Source organism: Heloderma suspectum, chromosome 3 (genome assembly GCF_057233095.1).
Source record: "Heloderma suspectum isolate Gila_16-S chromosome 3, 16-S_ref, whole genome shotgun sequence".
NCBI classification, from domain to species: domain Eukaryota; kingdom Metazoa; phylum Chordata; class Lepidosauria; order Squamata; family Helodermatidae; genus Heloderma; species Heloderma suspectum.
Window position 1 is genome coordinate 186,179,309 of NC_139460.1, and position 17,482 is coordinate 186,196,790.

The 17,482-nt window shown below is 42.4% G+C and overlaps 1 protein-coding gene across 11 annotated transcripts in view; it reads right to left on the bottom strand.

The window, feature by feature from the left end:
- Positions 1–17,482, bottom strand: part of PPP3CB (protein phosphatase 3 catalytic subunit beta) — a 113,904-nt gene that overhangs the window by 50,843 nt on the left and 45,579 nt on the right. For 6 of the 11 annotated variants that reach the window (XM_084841387.1, XM_084841389.1, XM_084841386.1 and 3 more), the window contains exons 2-4: positions 15,463–15,663; positions 11,542–11,666; positions 5,111–5,222 (exon numbers count right to left, since the gene is read on the bottom strand). In XM_084841387.1, the coding sequence (XP_084697513.1) occupies positions 5,111–5,222; positions 11,542–11,666; positions 15,463–15,663 (438 nt within the window). Of the gene's footprint in view, positions 1–5,110; positions 5,223–11,541; positions 11,667–12,711; positions 15,664–17,482 lie in introns of those variants that run through there. The other 5 variants (XM_084841395.1, XM_084841393.1, XM_084841392.1 and 2 more) reach the window with 3 other exon arrangements.

Sequence of the window (17,482 nt, forward strand, 5' to 3'; positions counted from 1 at the left end):
ATTGAATTTGGCCCTTGGCTGCAAAGAGGTCCCCCACCCCAGGTCTACAGCATGTGCAAACAATAGTTGTAGTGTCTATATATTGTTTTAATTGGGTTTATGAATATTCTCTGCTGCTACTCTTTTATGTTGCTTTGTGATGTTTTAATGTCTTTATTAGTTTAATTTTTGTTAACAGCTTTTACCCAAACAATTTACCCAAACCAGCTTTTACCCAAACAATTTACCCAAACCAGCTTTTACCCAAACAATTGGATACATTTTAAATAAATACTTCTGTAGAAGTTAGTCACAGCGTTTCTCCAGTTACCCAAGTAAAAAATGATAAGATGGCACTAAAGCAGACCAGTCAAGGGCATAAAGACAGAATAGGCAGATATGTGAGAGTGTGGTAGTACACAGATTAGGGCATACAGCAACAGCTAGGGCATATTGTGCCAAACATTGAATTATATTGTAAGCAGTTGTCTCTAATTTTTCATTCTGTTCAAGCATGCACTTTATTCTGTCAGCTAGCAATCGGTCCTCATTAATTCCCAGTCTTTTTTTATTTGGACGTTTCTTTGGGGGGTAAAAGAACCCTTAGTTCCCAAGGTGTTTTGAGAATTCCCTAAGTCTTAAGAGAAGGACAACCAGCCAATCTTTTTTTAAAAAAATATGAAAACAGGATGCAGATTTATTTATTTATTCATTATTTAGAACATTTGTATCCCACCCTATATCATTAAGATCTCAGGGCCGCATACAGATAAAATCAATTTAAACAGTATAAAACAATAAAGAATTTAAATAGATAAAATATATTAAATCATTACGCTAGCTAACACCAATTTAAAAACTAATACAATAAGGGAGCAATCCTACTGGGATAGGCAGCCACCTCTGAACTCGGAGGCGACGACCTATCCAATGCAGGGAAGGAGAAGTGTGGAGGGGATTGTCCCCTCTGTGCTTCAGCCGCCCTGCATTTGCAGATAGACAGCTGATTTCAGCTGTCTAACCGCAGGAAGTTGGAGCTAGGAAAGCAGCGGCCGAATGACACGCTGGATGTGTCGTACCAGCATTTCCGAGTTCCCCGCCCTGGCACGCTCCCAGGAACACCCCGTTTTTGCTGCTCCACGCTTCTCTTCCGAGCGCAGAGCGCAGGGCCGTTCCGCACTGCCTATGAGGCAGCGTGGGAGGGGATGAAGACTGACCTATTCTATGGCCGTCTAGCCGCTGACTTGCAGCCATGGGATTGAACCCTAAAACAGTTAAAACAGCATGTAAACTCAGGGAATCCAATTAGCCCTCAAAGGCTTTGGTAAAAAGCCATGTTTTAACTTGGCACCGAAATGAAACCAGTGTCTGTGCCAATTGGGCCTCCAAGGGGAGGGTATTCCACAATCAGTGTGCCCCAGCAGAAAAAGCCCTCTCCCACATCCCACCATAGTGTATGTCTCGCACTGGTGGGATGCAGAGGAGGGCTCCTCCAACAGATCTCAATCCTTGGACAGGCATATATAGGTGGAGGCACTCCCTCAAATAGAGAGGTCCCAAGCCACTTAGATCTTTAAATGTCATCACTAGCACCCTGAATTCTAACCAGAAGTGTATTGGCAGCCAGTGCAATTCCTTTAAGGCTGGTGTTATGTGATCTTTCCATGATGTTCCAGTCAACAGTCTAGCTGCTGCGTTTTGCACTAGCTGCAGCTTCCGAGTTGTCTTCAAGGGCAGCCCCACATAAAGTGCATTGCAGTAGTCTAATTGGGAAGTTACCAGTGTGTGCACTACTGTGGCTAGGTTATCCTTGTCCAGGAAAGGCCATTGGTAGCAGATCAGCCGAAGCTGGCCCCAAGTTCTCTGGGCCAGGGAGTCCACCCGGAGCTCCACTGACATCTGCTCCTTCAGGGGGAGTGCAACTCCATTCATTTGGGAACCACCAATCCACAGAGCATCTGTCTTGTCAGGATTAAGCTTCAGTTAATTGGCCCTCATCCAGCCCATTACAGCCTCCAGACTTATTCCTTCACCAAGAAACAAAGCTAGTACCATATGTTGAATGCATAATATCCTCTAGCAATATAGACGAAGCAATTTCCCGTTATGGAGAGTTGATGGATAGTTTTATGTACAATTTTAGAACCCCAAATCACAAATTCAAAAACACAGACAACGCTTTGGCTGGTTTGATCGTGAGTGCATGTCTCTTAAGAAACAAATTCAGAAAATATATAAGAACTATAGAAGTAGCAAGACAAACGTGCTCCTGCAAATTACTTTCAACTTAAAAAAATTTATAAGGCAACTATCCAGGCCAAGAAACAAGCTGATATGGAGTTTGTTGTATCAGGCAACTCTGAATAAAGATACAAGGCGTTTCTGGAATCTGGTGTCTAGTGGACTATCAGATAGTAAGGCTCCTGACTGCTGTATTCCAACAGTGGTGTGGGAGAAACATTTCACTGAAATTTTTCTTGACCCTGACTCTGCAAATCTAATTGTAATTGGGAGGATAGATGATTTCCCTGAGTGGCTTGATGTCCATCCAAAAGAGATCAGTGAATTAATCAGCCAACTTAAAAACAATAAGGCTCCTAGACCTGAGAGTATACCTTCAAATGCATTAAAATGCAATGCAAGCTGGTGGGTTTCTTTTTTAGCCCCTTTTTTTACTTTATGCAACAGGACAGGTCGTCTCCCACATATTTGGCGTAAGGCAATTTTAGTCTCCATATACAGGAAGGGTGAAAGGAAGGATCCCAAGAATTATAATCCCATAAGCCTCTTGTCTATAGTTGGGAAGATTTACACAAAATTGTTATGTAAACATCTTCTGAATTGGATGAGAAACTCCAAAGTGATAGGAGATGAACAAATTGGTTTTACTCCTGGTTGCTCAACTTTAGACCACTGTTTTGTTTTGGCCCATCTAGCTGAAAAGTATTCTAAACCAAAAGGGGGCCAATTATTTTCTGCATTCATAGATATGAAATCCGCTTTTGACTCAGTTTCGAGAAATAAGGTATGGGCAAAATTAGAAATGCTGGGTATTGATAAAAGACTTCTGATTCAAAATCTTTATCATCAGATGGAAGTTCAAATCAGACGTAATCCCAGTGGTAGCCCGTTGGCTCCAGTAGTATCAACTAGGAGTGTAAGACAAGGCTGCGTTTTAGCTCCATTTTTGTTTAATATTTTCCTGAGCAATTTACCTGATGCTTTGAATACTACAGATTCTCATCCTCCAAAACTGGCTGATACAAAGATCCCCATTTTACTTTCTGCAGACGACGCTGTCTTAATATCACAGACCAAGGTTGGCCTCCTGAGTCTGCTGGCAGCATTCACTAGCTGCTGTAAAATTAAATCAGTTGAGAACTAACTACAATAAATCTAAAGTGCTGGTTTTTTCAAGACGCGGGAGGACCTCTGGATGGTCTGTGAATGGGAATCGTATTGAACAAATTTCAGGCTATTTGGGTATATACTTTCATAAAACTCTCAACTGGTGTCTGGAGAGAGACAGGGCTAGAGCAACAGCTAACAATACAGCTGCTGCAACAATAAGGTTGTATTATACCAAAGTGGGTCACAATGTGTCCCTGCTGCACTTCAAGTTTTTAAGGCTAAGTCACTTACGCAACTGACGTATGGCGTTGCAATCTGGATCAAAGCTGTTAATTTTTCAATAGAATCTGTGCAGGCAGCTTTCATCCACTCCATCCTTGGTCTTCCAAAATGTGTGGCAACCCCTGCTCTCTTGTTGCAAACTGGCCTACAGACAATCACCTCAAAAGCTTGAATTAGCACATTATATTTTTGGATCCGTTTGTACGGCCCAGGATCCTCAGGTTATTTATATAAGATATGCAATGACCCTTACGTCTCTGCGTGGATGAAATTGATCTGGAATAAGATCAATTCTCTGGGCCTATGCCCAGAGTCTGTACTAATGATGGAAGCTAAGCAGGCCAGCTCTTCTGTCTCAAAGGGTCAGGGATTATGATCTACAAGCTTTAAGTTCTGCGGCAGATAGAACTTGCTCTCCTCTGTTTTGGGGCACAAATCTGAGTTATGGGCTGGTAGAAATGAAATATCTCTCAATCCTTAACATTCCCAAATATCGGCATGCATTTATTTTAGCAAGATTTAATGTCTTACCCTCTGCTCTGTTACAAGGGAGGTTTCAGAAAACTAGGCTTTTAGATCATAAATGCCCATGTGGAAGGAATGAAATAGAATCGGTTATTCATGTTTTACTTTGCTGCTCCTTTTATATAGCGATTAGAGAGAAATTACTGTCTGATACTAGATCAGACATAAATGTACTTCTCTACTGTTTTAGGACAACAGAGGATAGGGATACAATCGAGGCTTTTGCTAAATTCTTCTTGAATGCTATGAGAATAAGATCTCTTCAGAACTGATTTTACTGTATATTTCCCGAATGTGTTTGTAGACTCTTTGTATTTTTGTATGTTCAAAGTGTGGTCAGTGACCGTGATAAAGATGATGATGATGATGGTATGTTGAATGTTAGTTAGCTGACTTTACAGTCAAGTTTGGTGAGCAATGAAGAAATGTAGACACCCAATCAACATATGTCTAAAGATAAGGAGACTGCAAAATATGTGTACAGATGGGGCTTCCAGCCAATACAGATGTGAACCAAGATAACTTCCTGCCTTTAGTTCTTGACAGATGCATTTGACCATGAGTACTGGTCAGAGTACTGGTTTCAGTTCAAAGAGTATGTTATTGTTTAGCACAATCAGAAGAGTTGTAGGAAAGCCATCAATTTAGATGTGAAGATAGGGGTAAATCACTAAATGGGATCTCCATGAGCTTAATAGCAAGGTGGACTGCCATCCTGGCAGCCAGTTGAGATGAAAGCACAAGAAGACAATAATCTCATTAAAGGCTCTCTACCACACTGATGTGTCCTTTCCTGGTACTTTTATGTGCAACTGTACAAGGTAGTATACAGTCCAGTCCTAGTTAAGTGAACACTACAAGGTTGTACCAGGCGCTCAAACACATTTGAAGTAACTTAAACACATATAAAAAGAAAGAGTTGATAACTGGTTGATTGGGGAAGCAAACAATGGCTTATATTATTAATACTTACATTCCTGCTTAAAAGTAAAATATTCTGTGAGGTGCCTGCATTCATGGTTGCCTCTCAAAAGAAATAATGTACTTGGGTACAGGATCTTCAAGACCCACAAATATAGGACGCACTGTTGAAAAACAAGAATACCTAGTCATATGTGATTAAGAATTAAAACATTTAATAAAATAGTTAGCAGTGAAGACACTTGCTGGTATAGAATGTTAACAATGATGTCACATCATTTATTTTATAAATTTATATCCCACTTTTTAGAAAAACTTTCTTCTAAGGCAGCTTACAATAAAATATAAGTTACAAAATTATGATATGAAAAACATAATAGTTAAAACAATCGCAACAATATTAAACAATGGCAGCCAGCAATAATAATAAAAAAGCACCAGTGATGTTGGGTGTCAAATTTTCCATTTCATTAGTAACAATGGATGGATGGATGCCAATTACAAATACATTATTAGACGTGCTTGGCAGTTTCAAAGTTGTAATTACTGTTTTTCAGGTGATTATCGCTAGCAAGTATCTGAGGGAATATATATCCCACTGAAATTCATATATGTGTTAGAGTGAAATGGCAAAACTGTAAGTGCATCTTAATGGAAGAGAGCTGATGTCTGCTGACTGAAACAGATGAGTGGTATTAGCATATCATCCACAGTTCTTTGGCTTCCTATAATTAATGAGTACATCCTTCACCAACCCGCAACCATCCAGATGTGTAGGACTAGACCTCCCAGCATCCCCAGCCAACCATGCTGACTGTGAGGTGCTGGGAGTTCTATTCCAATACATCTAGAGGGCACCAGGTTGGGGAAGGCTGAATTAATGTGTCAACAGTTTTCAGTACCTTTGTTTTTTTTCTTACCGTGTAAGGGAAGTACATGCTAATGACCTGGTTTGCACAACACGACAGCCCATCAAGGGTTAATTCGCCCTCGAAGAGCTGCGGCACATGCTGGCTGCCATTATGAATATGCAAACCCTCACTGGGGGTTGTCACGTTGTGTAATTCCGGCCAACAGATATTATTTGAGGGTTAAACAGCCTTCTCATAACCCGCAGTCTGTTGTAGGGTTATGTGAGGGTTGTTTAACCCCAAATAACCCTCACCGGCAGGGTTCACAGAACACGACAACCTGACAAACCCCCATAGGGTACTGGATATTCATAATGATATTCGTAACACACCATGACTCCTTGAAGGTAAATAACCCTAGATGGGCTGTCATGTCATGCAAAGTGGCCCATTGTCTTTAAATGTTTACAAGTAGGCTATCAATGGCTACTAGTCCTGATGGTTATATGCTACCTCCAGTATCAGAGGCAGCAAGCTAGTTGCTGGGGGAACATGGGTGGAAGGATGTATGATTGTTGTTGTTCAGTCGTTCAGTCGTGTCCGACTCTTCGTGACCCCATGGACCATAGCACGCCAGGCCTTCCTGTCCTGCGCTCTCTCCCGGAGCGTGCTCAAGTTCATATTCATTGCATCCGTGATGCTATCTAGCCATCTCATCCTCTGCCGTCCCCTTCTCCTTTTGCCTTCAGTCTTTCCCAGCATCAGGGTCTTTTCCAGGGAGTTTTCTCTTCGCATTAGGTGGCCAAAATATTGGAGCTTCAGCTTCATTATCTGTCCTTCCAATGAGCACTCAGGGCTGATTTCCTTTAGGATGGACTGATTTGACCTCCTTGCAGTCCAGGGGACTCGTAAGAGTCTTCTCCAGCACCACAGTTCGAAAGCATCAATTCTTCGGCGCTCAGCCTTCCTTATAGTCCAGCTCTCACAGCCATACATTACTACTGGGAAAACCATAGCTTTGATTAGACGGACCTTTGTTGGCAAGGTGATGTCTCTGCTTCTTACTATGCTGTCTAGGTTTGCCACAGCTTTCCTCCCAAGGAGCAAGCGTCTTTTAATTTCATGGCTACAGTCACCGTCTGCGGTGATCTTGGAGCCCAAGAAAGTAAAATCTGTCACTGCTTCCATTTCTTCCCCTTCTATATGCCAGGAAGTGATAGGGCCAGATGACATGATCTTAGTTTTTTTAATGTTGAGTTTCAAACCAGCTTTTGCACTCTCCTCTTTCACCCTCAACAAGAGGCTCTTGAGATCCTCTTCACTTTCTGCCATTAGGGTGGTATCGTCTGCATATCGGAGGTTGTTGATAATTCTCCCGGCAATCTTAATTCCGACCTCTGATTCATCCAACCCGGCATTTCTCATGATGTACTCTGCATATAAGTTAAATAAGCAGGGTGACAATATGCAGCCTTGTCGTACTCCTTTCCCAATTTTGAACCAATCGGTTGTTCCATGTCTGGTTCTTACTGTTGCTTCTTGACCCTCGTACAGGTTTCTCAGGAGACAGGTAAGGTGGTCTGGTACTCCCATCACTTTCAGAATTTGCCACAGTTTGTTGTGATCCACACAATCAAAGGCTTTAGCGTAGTCAATGAAGCAGAAATAGACGTTTTTCTGGAATTCTCTTGCTTTCTCCATGATGCAGCGAATGTTGGCGATTTGATCTCTAGTTCCTCTGCCTCTTCGAAACCCAGCTTGTACTTCCGGTAGTTCTCGGTTCGCATACTGCTGAAGCCTAGCTTGTAGGATTTTGAGCATCACCTTGCTGGCATGTGAAATGAGCGCAATGGTGCGGTAGTTTGAACACTCTTTGGCGTTGCCCTTCTTTGGAATTGGAATGTAAACTGACCTTTTCCAGTCTTGTGGCCACTGCTGAGTGTTCCAGATTTGTTGGCATATTGAATGCAGCACTTTAACAGCATCATCTTTTAGGATTTTAAATAGCTCGGCTGGAATACTGTCATCTCCGCTAGCTTTGTTGTTACTAATGCTTCCTAAGGCCCACTTGACTTCACTCTCTAGGATGTCCGGCTCAAGTTCAGTGACCGCATTATCATGGCTATCAGGGACATTCAGATCTTTCCTGTATAGTTCTTCTGTGTATTCTTGCCACCTCTTCTTAATCTCCTCTGCTTCTGTTAGGTCCCTGCCTTCTTTGTCCTTTATCATGCCCGTCTTTGCACAAAACGTTCCCTTGAGATCTCCAATTTTCTTGAAGAGATCTCTAGTCTTTCCCATTCTGTTGTTTTCCTCGATTTCTTTGCATTGCTCATTTAAGAAGGCCTTCTTGTCTCTCCTTGCTATTCTCTGGAACTCTGCATTCAGTTGGGTATATCTTCCCCTTTCTCCTTTGCTTTTCGCTTCCCTTCTTTCGTGAGCTACTTGTAAAGCCTCATCAGACAGCCACTTGGCTTTCTTGCATTTCTTTTTCTTTGGGACGGATTTCGTTGCTGCCTCCTGAACAATGTTACGGACCTCCGTCCATAGTTCCTCAGGCACTCTGTCTATCAGGTCTAATCCCTGAGGATGTATGATATATACACTCATATCCTGCTTGTGGGTTTCCTGTGGGCAGCTGGTTGGCCACTGTGTGAGCCCAATGCTGGACTAGATGGACCCTTTGATCCAGGATGGCTTTTCTTATGTTCTTAGGTATTCCAATAGAAATATCTACATAATATAACATCTAAAACAGATTAAGTGTGCTTTAATTTTTCCCATTAAATATTTCAGGTCAAATCCCAAATGGTGTATTAGGACAATTTTTTGTCCCAAATGGTATACTGGGACAAAAAATTAATGTGGGAACTTTTTAACCTTTGTTATTAAATACAAGTAAAATAAACATGCCAGATCACTCTCTAGGGAATCAGTTTTTTCCCCATACAAACTGAAAATTTTCCAATGTATGTTTGCCCTGTGCAAATAACCCTAATCTGCACTGGAAAAATTTCCAATTCAAAATTTTCTGGAAAACCCACATCACTGAACAGCACTCAGCCCAATAAAACCAGATATCACAAAATAAAGTAGCATCACAGTAACGGCAGCCCAATTACAATCCTTGAAATTATGAAAAAAGGGGTAAACAAGTAAGTTTTATATGCTCACTTACAAGCCTGTAATGATGGAGGCTGTCAAATCCCAAATGGAACAGAATTCCACAAATGTGTGGCCAGTGCTGAAAAAGCTCTCCCTCTCCTGCCCACCAGCCTAATTGCATTCATAGACAGGCACATAAGCTGGGCCTTGAAAATGGTTCTCAATATGTCGGCAGTCTGATATGGATATAAGTGATCCTTCAAGAAACCCAGTAAGGGTTTGGGGGCTTTAAAGGTCAATACCAATAGTTTCAATTAGGAAATGCACTAGCAACCAGTGTAACTGGTACAAAATAGGTGTCACATGTTCCCAGTGAATGGAACCCACCAATACCCAGGCAGCTGCATTTTGTACCAGTTGTAGTTTCTGAACCATTTATAAAGGCAGCCTCACATACAGTGCATTACATTACTTCAGCATGGATGTCGCCAGTGCAAGAGTAACTGAGGCAAGTCCATCCTCTCCAGACAGGGTCGCAGCTGGTGTACCAGCTTAAGTTGGTAAAAAGCACCCACCACTGCCACTTGAGCTTCCCCCATTAACCCCGAGTCCAGGAGAACACTAGAAACTTGGTCTCTGAGGAGAAATGCAACCCTAGATGGAGGTTGCAAATCTCCACCTGGAGCAGTTGGTTTCTCCAGCCACAGTACCTCCAACTTGTTCACCCTCATCCAACCCCAAACTACCTCCAATTCAGGAGTTCAGCAGCCCCTCTGGGATGAATAGGTGGAAAAGAGAGGTAAAGCTGAGTGTCATCCACATATTAATGACACTTCAGCCTAAGCCTCCAGATGGATTCTCCCAGCAGTTTCATACAGATGTTAAAAAGCATGGGAGACAGAATCTAATCCATAATGGCCATGGATTGGAACATGACAATGAAGAAGCCACATTGTAAGGAATACAGCATAGTGTCTAGTTAATGTACAGCATAAAGTTCATAATTTCATTTATCACATTTGTATCCCACCCTTAATCCAGGGAGCCCAGGGTAGTGCATATATGAAGCTACCCAAGGTGATTTAGCAAGAAGAGGCATATTACAAGACAAATGGAATTCCCAGACTGGAATTAGTTTGCCTTCTAATACTGCTGAAGGGGGAAGGCATTTGGCAAGGGCAGGTGGGAATAGCATATTTGGCTCTCTACCCTCCATCCCCTTCCCCCAAACATTTTTCATTTTTTCATTAATTTCCCCCAATAAGAAACACACCTGCTTAAGGGGGGGGCAGCATGGGGGAAAGAGTTGCAGATGAGAACTGGCTGGCATGCTGAAACATTACGCAAACTGCCCACCTGATCATTCAATCCAACTGTCTCATTTCCACATTCATATGTTCTACTGTGACTGAAACTGAGTTCACATATGGTGGTAGCCTGAAATTCAGAGCATGTAAAGACTGTCTATCTGGCAAGCCATTCACTACTCAACACTTAGCTGAGTAGTGTTGAGTATCTAGTATCAAATTCTATGTATCAATAGTATCAAATTCTATGCAGAATTTCTTATGCACAGTGACAGAGAAAATGACCAGCTTTTGGCTGAACTCTCCTTGCGCTGGTATTATAGAACCAGCCACACTGAGTTTGAAAACCAGTCTTTTCCTCAAGCCAATGGTATAGCCTTAAGAGGCTCTTGCACACACAGCCATGTACCTAACCCTTGTAAACTCTCTGACATAAGAGCACGTAATTGTTTCTGGGATGGCATATTATGCACATTTCTCTAAAGATAATGAAAGCACCTTCCTTGTTTTATTTAAGATAAACAGCTGCTCACAATGGTAAGGGGCAATTGCCTTCATGGAACTCTGAAATGCTTGCCTCCTCTCAGATGAGGTTTCATGTTCATTTACTGGTATTCCTCTTGCATTATCACAGAAGCAGGTAACATAAAGCTGAGAGAGCACATACTACTGGTCCATACAGGCAGGGGTCCACAATGTTGGCTTGGCTTATATGCATCCTCTGACATGCACAAAGGTCTTCGGAGAGAAACTGGGCCTTCTCTTATTTGTGCAGGATATGGAAAAGGGAAGCAGATGAGAATCCTTTTTCTCATCTATTTGAAAAATCCGGTGGAGACGGAGACCTACAGGGTAGGGAATTGTGTGCAAGGTGCCCTGCTTGCCAGAAAGCAGGAGGCACTCACCCCTGGCAAATGGAAGTGTGGATGCTTGCATATAGCTGCAACGAAGCAACTTCTCTGCAAGCTGGTCATTCTGGAAGGAAACACTGTGGGGGCAGTGAGAGAAAGAGAAATATTTCCAGGGAGAGGCCTGGGCAGGGTGAATGAAGCCCCTGTGTCAAATGTTGCCTCCCACACACCAAAGAGCAATGAAAATGTTACCACAGTGAAACAAAATTAAGAGCGTAATTACAATAACAAAATAAACACACACACACTTACATACCCAAATAAATTCTCATTATTGAGATTAACACAAAGACACACACGTTCAATTACCTCTATGCTAAAATATCCTCTGTCTACATAGTCACCAAGGAAGAGATATCTTGTGTTAGCAGGTGATCCTCCCACTTCAAATAGCTTCATGAGGTCAAAGAATTGGCCATGAATGTCACCACACACTGCAATGAAAATGCTGCTGATTAAAGAACCAAGGTGAATTTTTATTGGTGGGAAAAACAGCCAAATCCAAAACTAAGCCCAGTCAATCGGAATTCCAAAGCAAGAACCTACGGTGCTTCCAGATATGGGGCTCCTAGCGCTACCAATCAAAAGGCACTGTGCAGCTATTCCATCTTTTATTCCTTAACAGATTTTTTTCTGGTAAGAAAAAAGACAGGAGAAATGGTGGGAAAACACAGGAGGACTACAAACTGAAGATGTTATTGTCTGGACACCCCTGTAAAATTCCGTGAATGAGGCAGTGGAATTGCACAATAAAACCCTCATTTGGAAGCATTTCCAGTCAATGTATGTTAATTTTAAGGTATCAGTGACTGCCCTCCACAGCTTAAAATATTCCTAGTGCCATCAAAAATATCTATGTGTTAAGGACATATAAACTGTGAAGGGCTGTTCATAATGTTGCCTGTATAGTCCAGGCGCTCTCAAACAAGTTCATAGCAAGCCTCCCTAAAGGAAGATCAAACTTTTCCAAGTATAAAAATGGCAACTAGGAGCTTTTAATTGTATTAAAGCAAACTTTTCCTCTTTCTCCCTAGATCCCAGTACTCTCAGTACCCTCTGAATGGAAGAAAGAACCGTTTTCCTTATGTTTTCCCCTCCACTGCCTATGTATCTATTAGCTTTCTAAGCCACATTACCATCAAATGAAGGAATGTCTGGTCTATAAAAAAGTATGCCACATTAATTACATTTTCAAAATGTCACAGGTAGGGGTGTAGCAAGCATTCGAAGAGGGGATGCTTGTAAAAGCGCATCAAAGTAAAACTCTGGGAGTACCACTGCCACCTCCTCCTTATCTTGCCCCAAGGCCTAGTAACTTACTTTGGGGCAGGACAGGAGAAGGTGGCAGAGGCCTTGGCGGAGCATCTTTTCCCACAAGGGACTCAAAATACCAATCTCAGAATCCCTGGTGGGAAACTGATACTATGCACATCATTTCCCTGAGAAAGAAGGTCTGCTGCAGGCAGGCTCCATGCTTACCTCAATCCTGTGAGTGCCACCTTTCCTTTCCCTGGCCCACAATGTAGTAACTTCTCTGTCCTGCTCCACGGTAAGGCAGCAGAGGTGGTGGGTGCTCCCCAGGACGCAGCCGAGTGTCCTAGTGCCTTCTCCCAGGCAGAGATGACATGCATATCATTAGTTTCCCACTGGGGATTCTGGGAGTGACAGTCCAATTTCCCACCATGAAAAGATGCTCCGCTGTGGCGAGGGGAGTGCCAGGCATCTCCACCACCTTCCCCTCTCCTGCTCCAAGGTACCTTACTGGGCCTTAGGACATGGAAAAGCAGGTGCTGGGAGAGGACCATTTGTGACCACCCACCACTGACTACTCTCAAAAAAATCAAGCCTCGACCTTTTTCGGGTGAGCAGCACTGCACATGTATAGCAAAAGTAAGTGCAGCATACACTGAGACACAGGTTAGAAAGGATGAGAATGTAAGAGGGAAAAAAGAGAAGATGTTTATTATAACATGTTTCTTACTCATTTTTCTTCAGGGAAATTCTAAAAATACGGAATACAACCTTTTAATGTCATAATCCAAAGTACTTAATCCCAAAAACAGATATGAAAAGTTATAAAAACCCGTATCTTGACATGTACCCAAACTTGTAATACACAAATACAAGACCAAGTCTTAGAGAAAATGTTAATGTGCTGTTTCAAAAATTTAAATGATATTGCTGCTAAAAGCGAAAGTCATACAATTTCAGAAAGATTCACTCTAGTTTTTATTGGTCCTTTTTAGCATGCTGGAAAACAAAAAAACGCCATGCACATTTATGGTTTATCAAAGATACCATGGTATATCACAAAGTGGGCAACCCTTGGCCTGCATGGCCTTGGAGGCCACCTGTGTGGCCCACTGCATGTGCCATCCTACCCCACCCCAAATTACACACACACACACACACACCGGCCACTGCTGCTAGGTATGAGGGCACACGGGAATGACTCTCCCTGCTGCTGTCCTACCCAGTGCTATCTGGCTCCTGACAGCCTGTCAAACAGCATCTTCTTTCTCACCGTGATTGGGCTCCTGGGCTGCTGGGAGCCTGATAGTTCTTAGGAAAGAGGGTGTGCAGGGATGACTCCCCTTGTGCACCTTCTTTGTCAGCATGAGGGCTCCAGTCAGCCTGATCATGCTGGGAAAGTGGACACACAAGGAGAGTCATCCCCATGTGCCTTGTTTTCCCAACAGGATTGGGCTTGCTGGGAGAAATGTGAGGTTAAAGCCTCTCCCCTCTCCTAGTGATCTGGATCAAGATAGCTGGGATGTGGGAAAGTTTTAACCCTGACCCCACCCCAGTGATCTTGAGCAGGATACCTGGGATTGGAGAGAGAGGCTTTAATTTTACCCCTATCCCAGTGATCCTGCTAAAAATTGCTAGAGTAGGGGGGAGCCTTGAAGTATGTCACAAGATCCTATAATTAGGGTGAAACAGTTCCTGAGGGTTGAAAAGAGGAAAGTTACCAGGAGAAACATGCAAAGTTATCAGAAGGAAGAAGCTGAAGAATTGGAAAAACAGGTGTGTGCACATGCAAATCTTACTGTGGAATAGGAAAAAAATGCAGCAAACTTCAAACTAAGTTTGAGAAAAACACTGGACAGAGGAAATTCCAAGATGAGCCCAAAACCTGAGGCAAAGATCATATAATTCAGGAATGTTGCCAGCAGGTAAAGGTAAGGGAAAGATGATGTCATTTAACACTGGAAAGAAAAATTTCCAAAAGAGATAGGACACGCAGCCAAAAGATATGTTTTTTCACATCCTGCAAAGACCTGGGAAGAAAGAGTTTTTAAAACACCCCCAAACCAGCAAAACTCCGAAAAAGCCACGGACACCACTCCGAAAAAGCCACGGACACCAAAGAAGCAGCGATGCTTCTGAGTATACAACATGGGTTGGCCACCAGATTGTTGGTCCAACATTGGTAATTATCTGAGTCAATGTGAAAAGTGTGAATGGAGTGAATTTAACTGCATTTTATCTAAACAGAGGTGTTCTAAAAATTGCATTTAGCTTTTGACCCTCAGTCTGTATCTCACCCTATGATCCAAGGAATTTGTTACATGTTCGCCCCCCCTCCCAATGATCCTGCTCAGAATCTATATGCATGCATGTGTGCATACACAGATATGCTTGTACGCTTGCATGTGCCGTCTTCACCCAATACTGTGTGACTGTAGGGGGCAAAAAGGTTGCCCTCCCCGGGTTTATCATAATGGGAATGAGTCTCAGGCTTGCACATTCCCCCCTTTCCTCTTCTCCTCCAGCGTAGCCGCAAGATTAGAAGCTTTCATTTCTCTTTTTGATTATCAACAGCTTGTTTCCTCCAAATCCAACAAACTATGATTAATCTTAACTATGTTTGATTGAAACAAGCCAACTTCAAATTACGAGTTGTGAAGCTGAATTGTTTCAAAACCATAATAAAGATTAACCATAGTTTGTCAGGATAGTATGTAACACTAAGCTGCAGTTAATTTAACAAATGGAAACGAAGGTTTCCAATCTTGCAGCTGCAGAAGACAAGGAAAAGGGATAATAACTGGCCCAGTATCTCGCAAGACTCAACATATTGTTCCTTTCTTTTTGTGTCATTAATACAAAATATACAAAGCCTTCAACCGCTTAGCCTCAATTATTTTAGTTCAAAGCACTTCTATTGAGATATTCCTCCATGCATTTACGGCATTAAACATGACAAACATTAGCCAAAGCTTGCACCTGTAATGGGGGCTTCAACTTCTATCATGGTTTTTTCTCGTCTTAAAAGTGCAGCACCTTCATTGATTATTCTAAGTGCAATTTCTTCATCTACCCGACCTTCTTTTATTAGGTGGTTCTTCAAAATATCAACCCGAGGTTTTCCAGCTGTATCAAACACTTCTTCTGAAGTTAATCGATTTGTTGGTGGAAAGGGGACAGCTGAAAATGAAATAACACCAACGTCACTTACAATGAACTACTGGAAAAATATTCTGAGTACAATTTTGATACAAGAGAGAAAAAACTGTCTTTTGTTTTTTAAAGAAATGCAGTTGGCTTAGTCAAATTGTTATATGTAGGATAGCAAAATAATGGGCTGGAAGTACATTGCATCTTTGTGTGCTCTGTTTAAAGACACACTGCACTCCCTGTGGTTTCCCTGGCAGTGAGGTCCAGGCCACCCAATGTTAGGGATTTATAGTGAATGGCAGACAGTCATTCATGTGAGAGAAAATAAAGGGTGCACTTACGGATACCACTGAGGTTTGAGCTAAACATGTTACCTGCCTCTAGTGACTCCACTTATTGAGAAAAATAAAATCTGTGCATTTTTGGATAGTATTCTGGTTCTGGTGTTTTGGTCTAATGTGCAATATAATGGTTCGGTTCAGACATCATGCCAAATAAAAGTTCAGGAAGCTTAACAAGGGGCCAGGTAGGTTCATATGGCTAGCACATAAAATTGATCGACTGACTGACACCAAAAGAAAACTATACAGTGAAACTACATTTTAAATGAAAACATATTTAAATCAATACTATGAGTCATATAAAATGAGTAAGTGTTATAACAGCCTCTGAAGTGCATTTCAGTATAACTCATTACTTTTGGTGCTATAAAACATTAAAGCTTGGATCTTGAGGACCATAATAGAAGGAAACTCATGCAAGAGAACATTCCTATGCCCTGAAGCCCCTTTCCCCTTGAAAAGCCTCTCCAGAACTTGGAGGGCCTCTCAAACTTGGGATGAGGTACAGGAGGCTGTTGTTGTTGTACAGTCATGTCCGACTCTTCGTGACCCCATGGACCATAGCACGCCAGGCCTTCTTGTCCTGTGCTCTCTCCTGGAGCGTGCTCAAGTCCATATTCATTGCATCAGTGATGCTATCTAGCCATCTCATCCTCTGCCATCCCCTTCTCCTTTTGCCCTCAGTCTTTCCCAGCATCAGAGTCTTTTCCAGAGTTTTCTCTCCGCATTAGGTGGCCAAAATATTTGAGCTTCAGCATCTGTCCTTCCAATGAGCACTCAGGGTTGATTTCCTTTAGGATTGACTGATCTGACCTCCTTGCAGTCCAGGGGACTCGTAAGAGTCTTCTCCAGCACCACAGTTCGAAAGCATCAATTCTTCGGCGCTCAGCCTTCCTTAGAGTCCAGCTCTCACAGCCATATGTTGCTACTGGGAAAACCATAGCTTTGATTATACGGATCTTTGTCAGCAAGGTGATGTCTCTGCTTCTTACTATGCTGTCTAGGTTTGCCATAGCTTTCCTCCCAAGGAGCAAGTGTCTTTTAATTTAATGGCTACAGTCACCGTCTGCGGTGATCTTGGAGCCCAAGAAAATAAAATCTGTCACTGCTTCCATTTCTTCCCCTTCTATATGCCAGGAAGGGATGGGGCCAGATGCCATGATCTTCGTTTTTTTAATGTTGAGTTTCAAACCAGGTTTTGCACTCTCCACTTTCACCCTCAACAAGAGGCTCTTTAGATCCTCTTCACTTTCTGCCATTAAGGTGGTATCATCTGCGTATCTGAGGTTGTTGATAATTCTCCCGGCAATCTTAATTCCGACCTGTGATTCATCCAACCCGGCGTTTCTCATGATGTACTCTGCATATAAGTTAAATAAGCAGGGCGACAATATGCAGCCTTGTCGTACTCCTTTCCCAATTTTGAACCAATCGGTTGTTCCATGTCTGGTTCTTCCTGTTGCTTCTTGACCCTCGTACAGGTTTCTCAGGAGACAGGTAAGGTGGTC